This window comes from Balaenoptera physalus (assembly GCF_965194825.1).
Source record: "Balaenoptera physalus genome assembly, chromosome: 14".
Lineage (NCBI taxonomy): Eukaryota > Metazoa > Chordata > Mammalia > Artiodactyla > Balaenopteridae > Balaenoptera > Balaenoptera physalus.
Genome location: NC_138893.1, coordinates 9282879 through 9295863, shown reverse-complemented (window position 1 = coordinate 9295863; position 12985 = coordinate 9282879). Strand labels below are relative to the sequence as shown.

General features: G+C 48.5%; 1 protein-coding gene and 1 pseudogene across 4 annotated transcripts in view; both read left to right on the top strand.

The window, feature by feature from the left end:
• Nucleotides 1-10559, top strand: part of MTR (5-methyltetrahydrofolate-homocysteine methyltransferase) — a 110676-nt gene extending 100117 nt beyond the window's left edge. For all 3 annotated transcript variants that reach the window (XM_082425502.1, XM_082425503.1, XM_082425504.1), the window contains 5 exons: nucleotides 597-793; nucleotides 3419-3619; nucleotides 4328-4520; nucleotides 5746-5858; nucleotides 6312-10559. In XM_082425502.1, the coding sequence (XP_082281628.1) occupies nucleotides 597-793; nucleotides 3419-3619; nucleotides 4328-4520; nucleotides 5746-5858; nucleotides 6312-6398 (791 nt within the window). In that variant the 3' untranslated portion in view covers nucleotides 6399-10559. The remainder of the gene's footprint in view (nucleotides 1-596; nucleotides 794-3418; nucleotides 3620-4327; nucleotides 4521-5745; nucleotides 5859-6311) is intronic.
• LOC309642902 (large ribosomal subunit protein eL34 pseudogene) lies at nucleotides 6960-12743 on the top strand (annotated as a pseudogene). Its single transcript has 2 exons — nucleotides 6960-7016; nucleotides 10189-12743. The product of its transcript is annotated as a large ribosomal subunit protein eL34 pseudogene (transcript).
• The last annotated feature ends 242 nt before the right edge of the window (nucleotides 12744-12985 follow it).

Genomic DNA, 12985 nt, shown 5'->3' with positions numbered 1-12985 from the left:
GGGGCTCTCATTCTGATCTGCTCCCGAGTGATCACAGATGAGCAGTTGAGTGGCTGAAGCAGGGCTGGCCAGGCCCGGACGGAAAGCCTAACCCTAACCCCGCTGGCTCCCGCCGTAGCCAGGTGAGGGCCTGACGGGCCCTGGGCTGGGCCGTGCAAGAGCAGCACCGAAGCCACACTCCACTCCTCAGGCTGTCCTGCACCCCCAGGGGTCACGGCGAGGTCAGGGGAGCTGTCTGTGCACGAGGAATGTGGTGGTGGAAGGGTCTGGCCTGCTTTGTCTCGCTCTCTGTCTGACACATTGCTACGGGGAGCCGAGAGCTGGCTCTCTGCCTTTTGCTGAACGGAAAAATAAGTGGTTTGAGCTGGCGAAGCAGACTGTGTACGGGAGCTGCACGTAGCAGAACTGCCAAACCCTTAGCTCCTGCACCTGGGGTTGTGCTGATGGCAAACACTGGTTTTTAAAGTATTTGAGGGGAAAAGAGAGGGGTGAAGAGAGAAGATGACTGAGGAGAGGTAGTAGTTTTAAAAAGAAGCATTCTTTGCTGGTTATTATTGGCACCTCTAAGTGAATTCTTAACGATATTTTCCTAACAGGTGAAGAGGCCAAAAAAGTCTATGATGATGCCCAAAATATGCTGCAGGCACTGATTCGTCAGAAGCAGCTCCACGCCAGGGGCGTGGTTGGGTTCTGGCCAGCGCAGAGCAGCCAGGACGACATCCACCTGTATGCGGAGGGTGCGGCACCCCAGGCCGTGGAGCCCATCGCCACCTTCTACGGACTCAGGCAGCAGGTGCGGAGGCCGTGTGGCCAGCGGACACATTGCCCTACTCTTTGGTTTAAGCACTCAAAAAACATAAATAAGAATGGTGTAAGTTTGAACTTTGTGTACGCGTAGCTCTGCCACACCTCACCCCAAATGGCCAGTCACAGCCCCGAGCCCAAGGCATTTGTGGTGGAGAGAAGGGGCCAGTGTGGATTTAGAAGATGGGCCTCTCGGGCACCAGCAGGAGGGAGGTGTTTCCTCTCGGGGTTGGATGGGTGAGGAGAAACACTGCTGCTGCCTTGGGGGGTCACGCACAGGTGGACATTCACTTGCTCAAGAACATTGGTTTGCGTCCGGGCCTGCCATTAAAATAGGCTGGCGGCTCCTTTCTCAAGGCGAAGACAGCGGGGAGCAGACCTTCGCTGGGTGTCTACCGGGGGCCAGCTGCTTAGCAGGGCACCTAATGGACCATCTTGTTTCATTTCCACACAACCTGTTGTCGGGCAGTTTATGTGTTTCCGTTTTGCAGAGGTGAAAACGAAAGCTGATGGGGAGTGCGCTGAGCCGCGCAGCTCGGGGGGCAGAGCCCAGCCTGCCCACACCCCAGTGGCTGTTCTCTCATGCCACTGGCTTCTCCCGGCTCATAGAACACGCTCTCCTCCACACGGCTCCCTCTCCTGTGACCCCACCTTTAAACGTGCAAATCTGTAAGCATGTCCCTTTAGCTGCTATAAAAAATGAGCTGCCCTGATCAAGAATCGGAGCCAGAATTCACCAGTCATTAACAAATGACTCTCGCGTGGTCTTATTACCATTTTCAGTCATTCAGGAGTGGTAGCATTGCTTTTAATCATAATCACAATGTAATTCATAATGTCAGATATTTTAACTATAACAACGTCTGAGGGAATCCTTAAACTTGGGACATTAAACAGTATCATAACAAGTTAAACGGGGGCAGCTACACCATTACTGTGTGTACCCAGGCCCAGTCCGTCCTCACTCTCTGCACCCAGGCCTGGTGCATCCTCACTCCGTGCACTCAGGCTCAGACACCTCAGAACACAAGAGGATTCTCATGTTAAGTTCTAGCCCCTCCTCACTAGGGAACTGGTGACTTTTCTTTTAAAGAAGTAATTAAGGTCAGAAACCTCCACCCTGGCCTGAATTTCCATCCTTCAAGTCCTGTGTCCTCTGATCTCTTTTTACATCCAACACCATTCATGTCCAGGCAGTCTGTGAGGGACTGTATTAGGACATTTAATATAATGACTTTTCAATGCACATGTATTACCTACCCAGATAGCTATTTCTAAGGATGTGCTTTTTTCTAGTACGCTGGAAAATTCTGGCTGCAGCGACTTACTGCTCCGGGAGTCTTCTGTTCTGAGTGGCTCTGATCGCTGTCTATTTTAAAGAGCTGTGTGGCTCTGTGACCTGTCTCTCCTTGTGGTGCTGGGAAACTTTGTATCTCCAGTTGATGGGCAGAGTACAAGTGGAAGGCAGCTCCTCCCTGCATAGCTGGCCCTGGCTCTGTGACATTTCCACGTGCCTTTGTCAAATACCTTCTTGTCTGCAGCCACTTAACTGTTTTCTGCCCAGTGTCCATTAGACTGTACTTGTTTCCAGAGCTGGCAAGCAAATAGCTGTGAAGCTTCTGGGTTGACTGCTCATTAATTGATCCATCCTAAGCAGTGTTGTATAGCGGTCAAGAGCATTGGCTGTGGATCAGACCCATGGGCCTGCCACTGTCTGACCTTGAACTAGTTCTTCAAGCTCTCGCTGCCTCGGATTTCTTGTATAAAATGGAGCTGGTGGTATCACTTACTTCACAAGGTTGTTGAGAGGATTGGATTAGTTAATTCGTATAAAGCACCAAGGCCAGTGCCTGACACACAGTCAGCACTCAGTAAATATTAGTCATTTGTTATTTACCTTCTCAGCAAACATGTGTTGATTGTGAAGTACGTTGGAGACCTTATTTGTCAGCTCAGTAGCAGGGATAAGTCAGTCATCAGCTGAAGATGGAAAGCAGGCGAGGATGGCCACCTGGCCTGAGGAGAGAACCCCAGAAGCAGATTCTGCTCAATTTTTTGATTGGTTTCAGGCCAGCCCAGCAGTGTCCTTCGCCATCCCCTGACCCACCGCCCGTGGTGGACAGCACGTGGCCCTGTGTTGCTGACCTTAGCCGTTTGTTGAACTGCTTCTGTCGATGCAAAGTAGAGGCTTACACACTCAGTGGGCCCCTTTTGAACATAACTTTAGGATTTAATGTGGGTCTTGAACTGAAAACACTTCTGGAGGAAAAGAAAACCTTTTTATATGAATATTTAGGGTTCCACTTCCTGTAGGCATTCAGTAAATGTTTGGTCAGTGTGTGAGTGAGCGAGTTAACTGGCTTCTCGACTGTGTATGTCATTTCATGTCATATCTTTCTAAAACTCTCGTTCCATTTATTTATTCAACACATGTTTATTGAACACTCACTACATATCAGGCACTCTTCTAAGTGCTGGGGATGTAACAGTGAACAAAACAGACAGGCAGCCCCATTTGAAGCTGTATTCATTGGAAGGCGCTCGATTGCTCTTCTCTGTGTGTTGGTGCCAATTCCATGCTAATGGACACTCTGCCCACTCCTTGCGTTTCAAGGCCGAGAAGGACTCTGCCAGCGCGGACCCCTACCTCTGCCTCTCGGACTTCATCGCCCCTCTGCACTCGGGCGTCCCCGACTACCTGGGTCTGTTTGCCGTCGCCTGCTTCGGGGTGGAGGAGCTGAGCAAGGCCTACGAGGAAGAGTGTGACGACTACAGCAGCATCATGGTCAAGGCGCTGGGCGACCGGCTGGCCGAGGTAGAGCCGTGGTGCCCTGAGGCCAGAGTGCGCGCGCACGTGTGTGTGTGTGTGGGGGGGGGGTGGGGGGTGTTTGGCTCTAACAGCACACATACTCTTAAATCCTGTATTTTCGAGTCACTCTCACGCCTCATCTTTGGGCACAGAGTAGGCTTCAGCGACGCTGTAGTTGGAGTGGCCCGTGGAGCCTTGACTTCATTGTCTTGGTTCTGGTGTCGCCCTGTGCTTGTGATTTGATGTTTTCCAGAGGAGCCTGCAAAAAGCCAAACAGGTTCCGTTTCAGAGCTTCTCGTTCTGATGTTGGGCTCCCCTGTAGATCCCTCATCTTCCTCTGTGGGGTGGGGCAGCCTAAGCTGTGGGAGCCGCTCCCCTCTTCCCGAGGCTCACAGCAGAGCCGCTGGCTGCTGTCATGGTCCCCGCTCCTCCTTCTGGCCACCATAAGCTGTAGCCTGAGCGTCAGGGAAAGGTCTGAAGGGCCTTGGATCCTCGGGTCATTGAATATGATCCTTGAGAGCCCGGGCTGAGGCCAGAACCGAGCCGCAGAGCAGCTGATGACAGTACACATGAGTTGAGCCCCCGGCCCATCCCTCTCGCCGGTTCCCCCGCCTGCTGTCCGGTCAGGGAGGTGCTTTTGCGGGCGGGACGGAGGGCAGGAGGGAGGGCGGGAGAAGGGCTCCCGCCTCCATCTGACCGCGTGTTCCGCCCCAGGCCTTTGCCGAGGAGCTGCACGCACGGGTCCGCAGGGAGCTGTGGGGCTACTGCGGCGACGAGCAGCTGGCCGTGGCCGACCTGCGGAGGCTGCGCTACGAGGGCATCCGGCCGGCGCCCGGCTACCCCAGCCAGCCCGACCACACCGAGAAGCTGACCATGTGGAGGCTGGCGGACGTGGAGCGGCACACAGGTCAGCGCCGGGCAGGCGCGCATCCTGCCTCGTGTTACACACACGGTAGCGAAGGGAAGGCGCGTGGGGGGAGCAGGTGGAAGCCACGGAGAGGCTTACAGTGAGACCCCTGACCCCACCCTTCCTCACCTCCAGCAGTGTGCTCTAGTCCTTCACCTCCATATTATTATTATTTTAACAGGAGGAAAAGAAACTCATTTTAGTTCGTGCACGTGGAGGCCCCGTAGCATTATTATTGAGTAGTGGTCTTTCATCACCATTTTCAGGTTTATCAGTTTTCATTATTTTCTCTTCACCTACAATAGATGGGAGCTTGGCTGACTCACACCAGCCGGTACATCCCCTGCCCCATTTTCCTATTACACGTGTGTTACTGTTTTCAGTCTCTCCACTAGTAAGTGACCTTTGTAACCTTTAGTAACGTATTTCACGTGGCTCTCTCCTTCCACCACTTCTAGGAGTGTCTCTGGACCCTCGTCTCACAGAATTCCCACCCTTCCCTTCCACTCCCTCTCTCTTTACTTCTACACCACTGCGAACACAGTGCACTGTTTCCAGTGGAGTTCGTCAAAAGCGTGCCATCCACGCCGAAGACGTTAAAGGAATGTAGATGGACATGAATTGCTGTGAGGCTCTTTGAATCTGGGCTGGCAGGGATGGCACTGGCTCCAGGAGACACGAGACGGGGCCTTGGGACCCGTTTCTGCCGTAAGCCTGCTGGGCGATCTTTGGCAAAGCACCGAGCCTTTACGTCGCTCCGTTGCCTTGTCCAGAAAGTGAATGGCGTAGACTAGATAGCCTTGGTGTGGGCTCATCCTCAATGGGGCCTGGCTGGCTGTCATTCCCCTAGTGGCCTTGGCCTCACAGGTGCGCTTGGAGGTCCAGGTGGTGTCCCCATCTGCACGGTTGGAGTCCTTGTCTAGAAGGCCCTGGCGTAGCCTCCATGGCTGATCTTGGAGGGCAGGGATAAGAATGTAGAGAGTCTTTTCCAGGCCTCTCCCCCCAGGTTAGAGGAGAGCCGCACATCCTGAATTTGTTCATCCCCTCGGCAGGAATTTGCTAGACGAGTCTGCTCACATCTTTCACTCTGTGTCATGTGTCCACCTGGAAGGCACACGCTCACTCTCATTCACTTGTAAACAAGAATTTACTGGGAGCCTACCACTTGGCAGGCCTGTCTCAGCACTGAATAAACGAGCGTTTCTCCCCATGCTGCTCTCCCCAGGCATTAGGTTAACAGAATCGCTGGCCATGGCACCTGCTTCAGCAGTATCCGGCCTTTACTTCTCCAATTTGAGGTCCAGATATTTTGCCGTGGGGAAAATTTCCAAGGATCAGGTAGGTTAGCTGTTTCATTGTGTGTGGCATCCCTAGATGCCTGTCTTGTTTTGAATGGAGCTGTTAAACCTGTTTTATTTTACATGTGAGTGAGAGTAAAATGAGAGGGAAAGGATGAAGAAATGTACTCCAGTTTATGTCTTGATTTGATTTCAGCCCACTGCCCCATTTCTCGCCCTGCCGTTTACACAGAGACCAACCCTCCCACAGCCCTGCCACACACACACCCCAGCCAGGCTCTCAGCCTGAGGTAGTTACGACATGTTGTTTTTCTGCCCAGAAAATAAGGCACCTCGATGAATAGATAAATATCTGTCTCCATTTAACTCAGTGGATTACTATTAAGGCAAAAGACATAAAACGTACTTAATGTATCTTGGCAAATGCTGCGGAAACTTGAGTTCAAAAAGTCTTATCATTTTGGTTTAATAAACTGCTTTTAATCTTTTGCAGATTGAGGATTATGCTTTGAGGAAGAACATGTCTGTGGCCGAGGTTGAGAAATGGCTGGGACCCATTCTGGGATATGATACAGACTAACTTTTTTTTTTTTTTTTAACCTTGTCTATACTTGTTTCCTCAAGGAAACACAGTCAAAAGTGCCTTAATAATAACAGCGCAGCGGCCGCGAGCCCATCTGCATCTGGTTGACCTTTGTGCCGCTCCAGGTTGTGGACGTTTGGTGGGACCTTGTGGACGAACAGCGTGTTCCTACAGTTCTTGGAAAACAAGCGGCTGTTTTCCAGGGGACTTTGAATGAAGAGCAGTGAGCAAGACTCCGGGGGTGTCCCCGGTCCCTCGGGGACTAGGACAAGCCGGAGGTGGAGGTCTTTTGCAAGTCAACTTGCTTTTTTCATTTTTACCGCAGACCTAGGAGGCCATTTCTTTCTTTTTTTTTCTTTCTTTCTTTCTTATTTCTCAGAGAAAAGCCTGAAAGTCAGTTGAATAGGGGGATGTGAATAGGGCCCTGTGGCAGAGTGACGCTGTGAGCAACGGGGCATTTTAATCTGAGTGGTTAGAGCAGTTACTCCGACAGGGGAGAAGCTCTGCTCTCCTGAGACCTCTCTCTCCCGAGACCTCCTTTTCTGAAGCCTCGATTAGATGCCTGCAGAAGTCCCTGCGGCCGGAGGCATGCTCTCCCCCTCCGGCTTATCACAGGTACTTAGGCTGCTGCTGGCCCTGGCAGGTCGGATACAGTCACGTTCTCCAAGCATTTTGTCCGCTCGTGATCTCATATTCCCGCACCCTGAGCGGGGAGAAAGGAGGTGGGCAGAGAGAGTGGCCGCTGAGGGTGGTTAACAGCCTCGGGTTGTTTTGCAGAACTGAGCAGGCCGTCGGCTCAGCCGCGGGTCCCTGCAGCGTGGATAGGTGAGCAGCACCACTCCACTCAGCGCTTCCTTTTCTGCGCTGCCCCAGCTCCAGGCTCGCATGATGTGGGAACAGCGCGTGGACTTGTTTGTGGTCATCGCGGGGAGATGGTTAAGAACCAGGGCTTTGAAGTCAGACACACCCAGATTCGCTCGCGTTTCAGGTTTGCCGCGTCCTTGCCGTGCGACTGAAGTATCAGCACGATTTTCTCATCTGTGAAATGGAGACAGCGAGACTAGCTCCTCTCTCACAGGCCTGAGGTGTGGATTAAAGGAGACGATGCACGTAGGCAGGGAACATGGGCTGCGGCACACAGTGAGAGCCTGATAGATGGCAGCTTCTGTAGAGCTCTCTAGGGGGTCCCCGAGCTCAGCACAGGGTAGGTGCTCATGGAAAGAGAATAAGAGATTAATGGAGGTGAAAAGATACTGGGGAAATGCATATGGGAACGACCGCGTTGAATATACTAGGTACCCTTTCTGGGATTAGAGCCCCACTGAACACAGTGACTGGAGAGAGAAGCTAATGTCTATGTCATCAGCACCATCAGCCCTCATTTTCTGTGAGACAGTTCCCCCTCCCCTCATGATGTAAGCTGGCCTTGCCCCAAAGCAGTTATATCAAATATACACTCAGGTACATTCAGGTGAAAGGGGAAAAAAACTTAGCAAACGATAATCCTGCATAACTGTAGCATATACATGTTTACCTGCAGAGTAACATGCCTTCTTAGGCATCACGTGCCCTTAAAGTGAAGAGAATTATATGCTTTCTTTAGGTCCATTTAATCTGTGCTAGATTGAGACTGGGACTCATTTTCCCCGAGATGCTCAGATGGAGGACTTATTTTCTCTTCCATAGCAGGTATGTTATTCTAGGTGTTGGCACATCCTTCTTTAAGAAAGAATAACCCCCTCCAAATATTTTAATGTATTTTATCCGAATTACAGTTGCTAAGAGTCTCCCAGTTTCATTAAGTATGTACCATATCTTTTCTCAACTAGTTATGTGACGGAATGGCTTCCTTAAGTGTATTGTTGATCTAATCCCATGATGGATGCCTTTTATCTAAAGACAAAAACAATTTGTGCAAGTTCGGGTGCCTATATGTTCATTAAATAATACAGAATATAGCTTGAAAACCCCTACCTTAGTTTATGTCAGGTGACCTCAAAGGCAGGAAGGTGACCATTCTGCAGCCGGGGTCTTTTCTGTGTCTCTGCCGGTACGTCCAGAACCTCTCCTTGGCATCGACGTCCGTGGCTCTCACATCCACTCACTCACTCTCATCATTTCCATTAGGGATCCCATATTTATTTTTTCCCTCTAAAGAAGCACTTGTTCGGAACCTTCTGCACTCTGCTGCTTACTCTGCTGTCTGTAACGTGGAGGCTGGTGTGTGGGATGGTGGTTGAGGTCAGATCCTACAGCGCCCCGTTTCTCATCTGAGATATTCTGCCATCAGCCTCCCTCTATTCACAGCTGAGCTCATTTAGAGAAGAGTCTGCCCTCTTTCCATTTCTCTCAGGCTTGTCCTCGACAAATATCCGAGTGTCTACTCTGTGCCAACCACCTTCTCCTCCCATTCTCTCTTTAACTCAGTGAAGTTAGTTTTTTTTGTTGTTGTTGTTTGTTTGTTTTACCCATCTCTTCTGTCGTTAATGACCTCTTAATTGTTAGATCCCGTGGCCTTTCCAGTGATCTTTCTTCTCTGGGTTTGGGCAATACTGACCACTTCTCCAAAAATCTCCTTTCCCTGGTTCCCCCTTGACTTCACTCTTCTGATTTACCTTCCATGTTTCTTGTAATTTCTTAGCTACTTTCATAGTTTTCTCTTCCTCTGCCCATTTAAAGCCTGGTCCTCATGAGCCTGTCACTAGTTACCTTCTTAGTCATACAGTTTCAGTGGGCAATCTATCCAGACTCCTCTGTGCTGAAGCGCACATAGCACACCAAAGACTCAATGTGTCTCAGACCAGTATCATCTTACTCTTCTCGCGAATTCTCAGTGTACTCAGCGAGAAATCTCAAACCCACCCCATCTTTTTCTTGGATTCTTGCAGCTATCTAAAAAACTTGCACATGAAAGACACGCTTGTCTTCCTTTTAGTTGAGAAGGTAAAAGACATGTTTGAGGCAGGCAGTGTTTAGGTTAAGTCTTGATTGAGGATTTGAAGGATAAAGGTGAAGAAGTAAGGTAGAAACAAATGAAGAACTACAGTATCTTTGTTCATGAAGGTTGTAAGGGTATCAAACCTCCCAAAAATCATCTACAGATTCAATGCCATTTCCAGCAGAAATTCCAACAGAGGTTTTGTTGGATGTGACAGGCAGATATCTAAACGTCTGTGGAATAGCAAAGGACTAAGATGGCTGGATGCTTCTGACTATAATGAGGAGGTTGAGGGGACCTTTTACAAGACAGTAAGTTTTATTACAGAGTTTGTGTTGTATGTGGTGCAGAGGTAGGCGCTCTGAGCAGTGCAACGAGCTCAGGAGCCTGAGAAATAGCCCAGGCGTAATGCTGCCCTTTGAGATGTGATGAGGTGGCATGGCAGGTCAGTGGGGGCAGGAAGGGTGGCTCCATAAGTAGTGCTAGAACAACGGTTATCCTTGTGGAAAACCATGAAATGGATTTCTGCCTCACACCTCACCGAGCAGTCAATTCCAAATACATTAAGGTCTTGATTACGAAAAGCAAATATTTAAATGTTTGCATGGAAAAAAACCTTAGGGCCGGAAAGAATCTCTTGAGACATATGCTAATCATAAAAGAAAAGATGATTAAATCAAATATATTAAAACTAGCACTTAAGTTAAGCTAACAAACAATTTAGTGTAGTGGAAAGACAAACCAAGACTTGACATTTACGATACAGTTAACTGGCAAAGGAGTAGTAAGCAGAATATATAGAGAATTCCTATTTTTTAAAAAAACAGAAAAATAGCCTTCCTCTTCCAGGGACGGTATCTAGAGGCATTCAGGAGGGTCCAGCGTTTGACATACCATCGTAGGCTGTCCTACAATAAGCCTCTAACAAAACTAGCCTGTCCCGAACCCCTGGTAATAGAATTGTTTACCTTTATACCAAGAAGGTTAGGAAAACACCAAAATCCGCCTGTGGCGTGTGCTCAGGCCGACTTCAAGGATTTCGCACTGTGAGACTTTAAGTTCTTGTGAGGTCGTCTAAAACAAAAAAACATGTCAGCCGGGCCTATGGTGGTTCCATGTGTGCTAAATGTGTCCGTGACAGGATCGAACACACTTTCCTTATTGAGGAGCAGAAAATTGTTGTGAAAGTGTTGAAAGTACAAGCACAGAGTCAGAAAGCTTTATTTAGCTTTTGTATTTAAAAGTGAACCCTTTTTGAGTAATAAAAAAAAAATCAGAAAGCACAAAAAAAAAAAAAGAAAAGAAAAATAGAAGAAACTTGAAAAGACATTTCACAAGAAGAGGAAATACATAGGGCTTATAAATGAGTAGAAACCTTGGAGATATGAATTAAGACCACAATGAGCTTGCAATTTACATCCATAAGATTTGTAAAATTAAGGAGTCTGGCAGCACCAGGTGCTAAATGTGAGCTCATCATTGTGTGGATGTGTAGACAGGCACCTCTGCTTTAGGAAACAACTACACCTCACAGAGTTGAACATTTGCATACTTTAGGATCTAGCTTATGACTCCACCTCCCAGTTGTGTATCCAGTAAACTCTTGCATTTGTGTACCAGCAGGTGTGTACAAAAATGTTTATGGTAACATCTTCATAATAGTTAATAACTGGAAAAACTGAAATGCCATTCTGTCTACAAGAGAATGTTTAAGTAAATTAGGTATATTCACACTAAGGGATATTATTCTGTAGTGACAAGAGGTGAACTACAGCTATACCTGACAATAAGAATGAATCTCAGAAAATATTAAGAAAAAAAAGCAAGTCCCAGGGTATGGTTGAGACTATTTTTATTGAGCTCAAAACCAAGCAAAACCAAAGAGTACATTGTCTAAGCATACATAAATGGAAAAACTATACTGTAAGAAACAAAACAAAACAATGATAAACCAAAATTTAGCCTACTGCTTACCTCTGAGAGGGAAACAGAGGGAACGGATAACAGAGGGACACGTGGGTGGTTGCTAGTTATTAGTAATGTTCTCTCATTCTTGGGTTGTATGGTAGGTTTATGGTTTATTATATGATGCTTTATAACTCATGTATATTGTAGAATTCTGTATGTATTAAATATGTTGTATGTAATGTATTAAACATAAAAATAATAAAGGAAAAAGGGAATAATAAGCCAAAATCTGGGATGGTGACTTTGTAGATAATGTTTTGTGTGTGTCAAATGTATTTTTTAAAGAAAGGAAGGACAGAGTGCACAGCAATGCAGAGGTGGGGACAGAGAATGGAGCATCTGTGCCCTGTCCAGCCAGAGCTAAGCGTGGCTCCAGATACCAGGCTTTGGAGGATGATGGCTGCTGGCGCCGTTGGCGCAGGCAGGGAATGTAGGCGGGGAGGAGAAAGGAGCTCTGGACAAGTTTCCTGTGGCTGAATACCGGCAGTTGGACGCCTGCCTTTGGGATTTTGGAAGAATGGCGTTACAACTGGGAGACTTCCATGTGGAGGTGGTGGAGGTGCAGACGGGATCGCATCTGGAGAATCTGAAGAAAAGATGGAACTTGATTCTAGAACCAGGGACCGGGGAGGTGGGGAAGCCAAGGGAGGAGCTGCCGTGTGGGGTAAAGGAGACTGGTAGAGGGGGCCACGTCAGGCAAAGCAAAGGAAGAGAGAGTTGAAGGCCTGGCCACGGAGCCTGGTGCTGCCGAGAGCTCTGGGAACAGGACCCCTCTCACGGGTGACCCTCACTAGAGCAGTTTCAGGGGCGTTTTGGGGACTAGCTGTGCTGGGTTGAAGACAGGAGGAGGAGAGGCAGGTTACTTGGTTATCTTAACAGGGTGGGATGGGAAGGTAGAATTGAGTGGTTATTTATTTAGTTTTTATAAGTTTATTTATTTATTTATTTTTGGCTGCGTTAGGTCTTCGTTGCTTGGAGTGGGCTTTCCCTAGTTGCGGCGAATGGGCTACTCATTGCGGTGGCTTCTCTTGTTGCGGAGCATGGGTTCTAGGTGCATGGGCTTCAGTAGTTGTGGCACGCGGGCTCAGTAGTTGTGGCTTGTGGGCTCTAGAGCACAGGCTCAGTAGTTGTGGCACACAGGCTTAGTTGCTCCATGGCATGTGAGATCTTCCCAGACCAGGGCTTGAACCCGTGTACCCTGAACTGGCAGGCAGATTCTTAACCAGTGCGCCACCAGGGAAGTCCCAGTGTTTATTTTAAGATAAGAAAAAGGCTTTTATGCTGAGGGGTGAGTACCAGGTAAAATTTTTTTTTAATATCTTTTAATCTGACTTCCAGACAGACTAGACTTCCATCAACCAATTACCAACATTTTAAACCTGGGAGTTGTCCCGAAACCTGACCTTTTTTTTTCTTAATAAATTTATTTTATTTTATTTATTTATTTTTGGCTGTGTTGGGTTTTCATTGCTCTGCGTGGGCTTTCTCTAGTTGCGGCGAGTGGGGGCTACTCTTCGTTGCGGTGTGTGGGCTTCTCATTGCTGTGGCTTCTCTTGTTGCGGAGCACGGGCTCTAGGCGCGCGGGCTTCAGTAGTTGTGGCTCGTGGGCTCTAGAGTGCAGGCTCAGTAGTTGTGGCACACAGGCTTAGTTGCTCCGCGGCATGTGAGATCTTCCTGG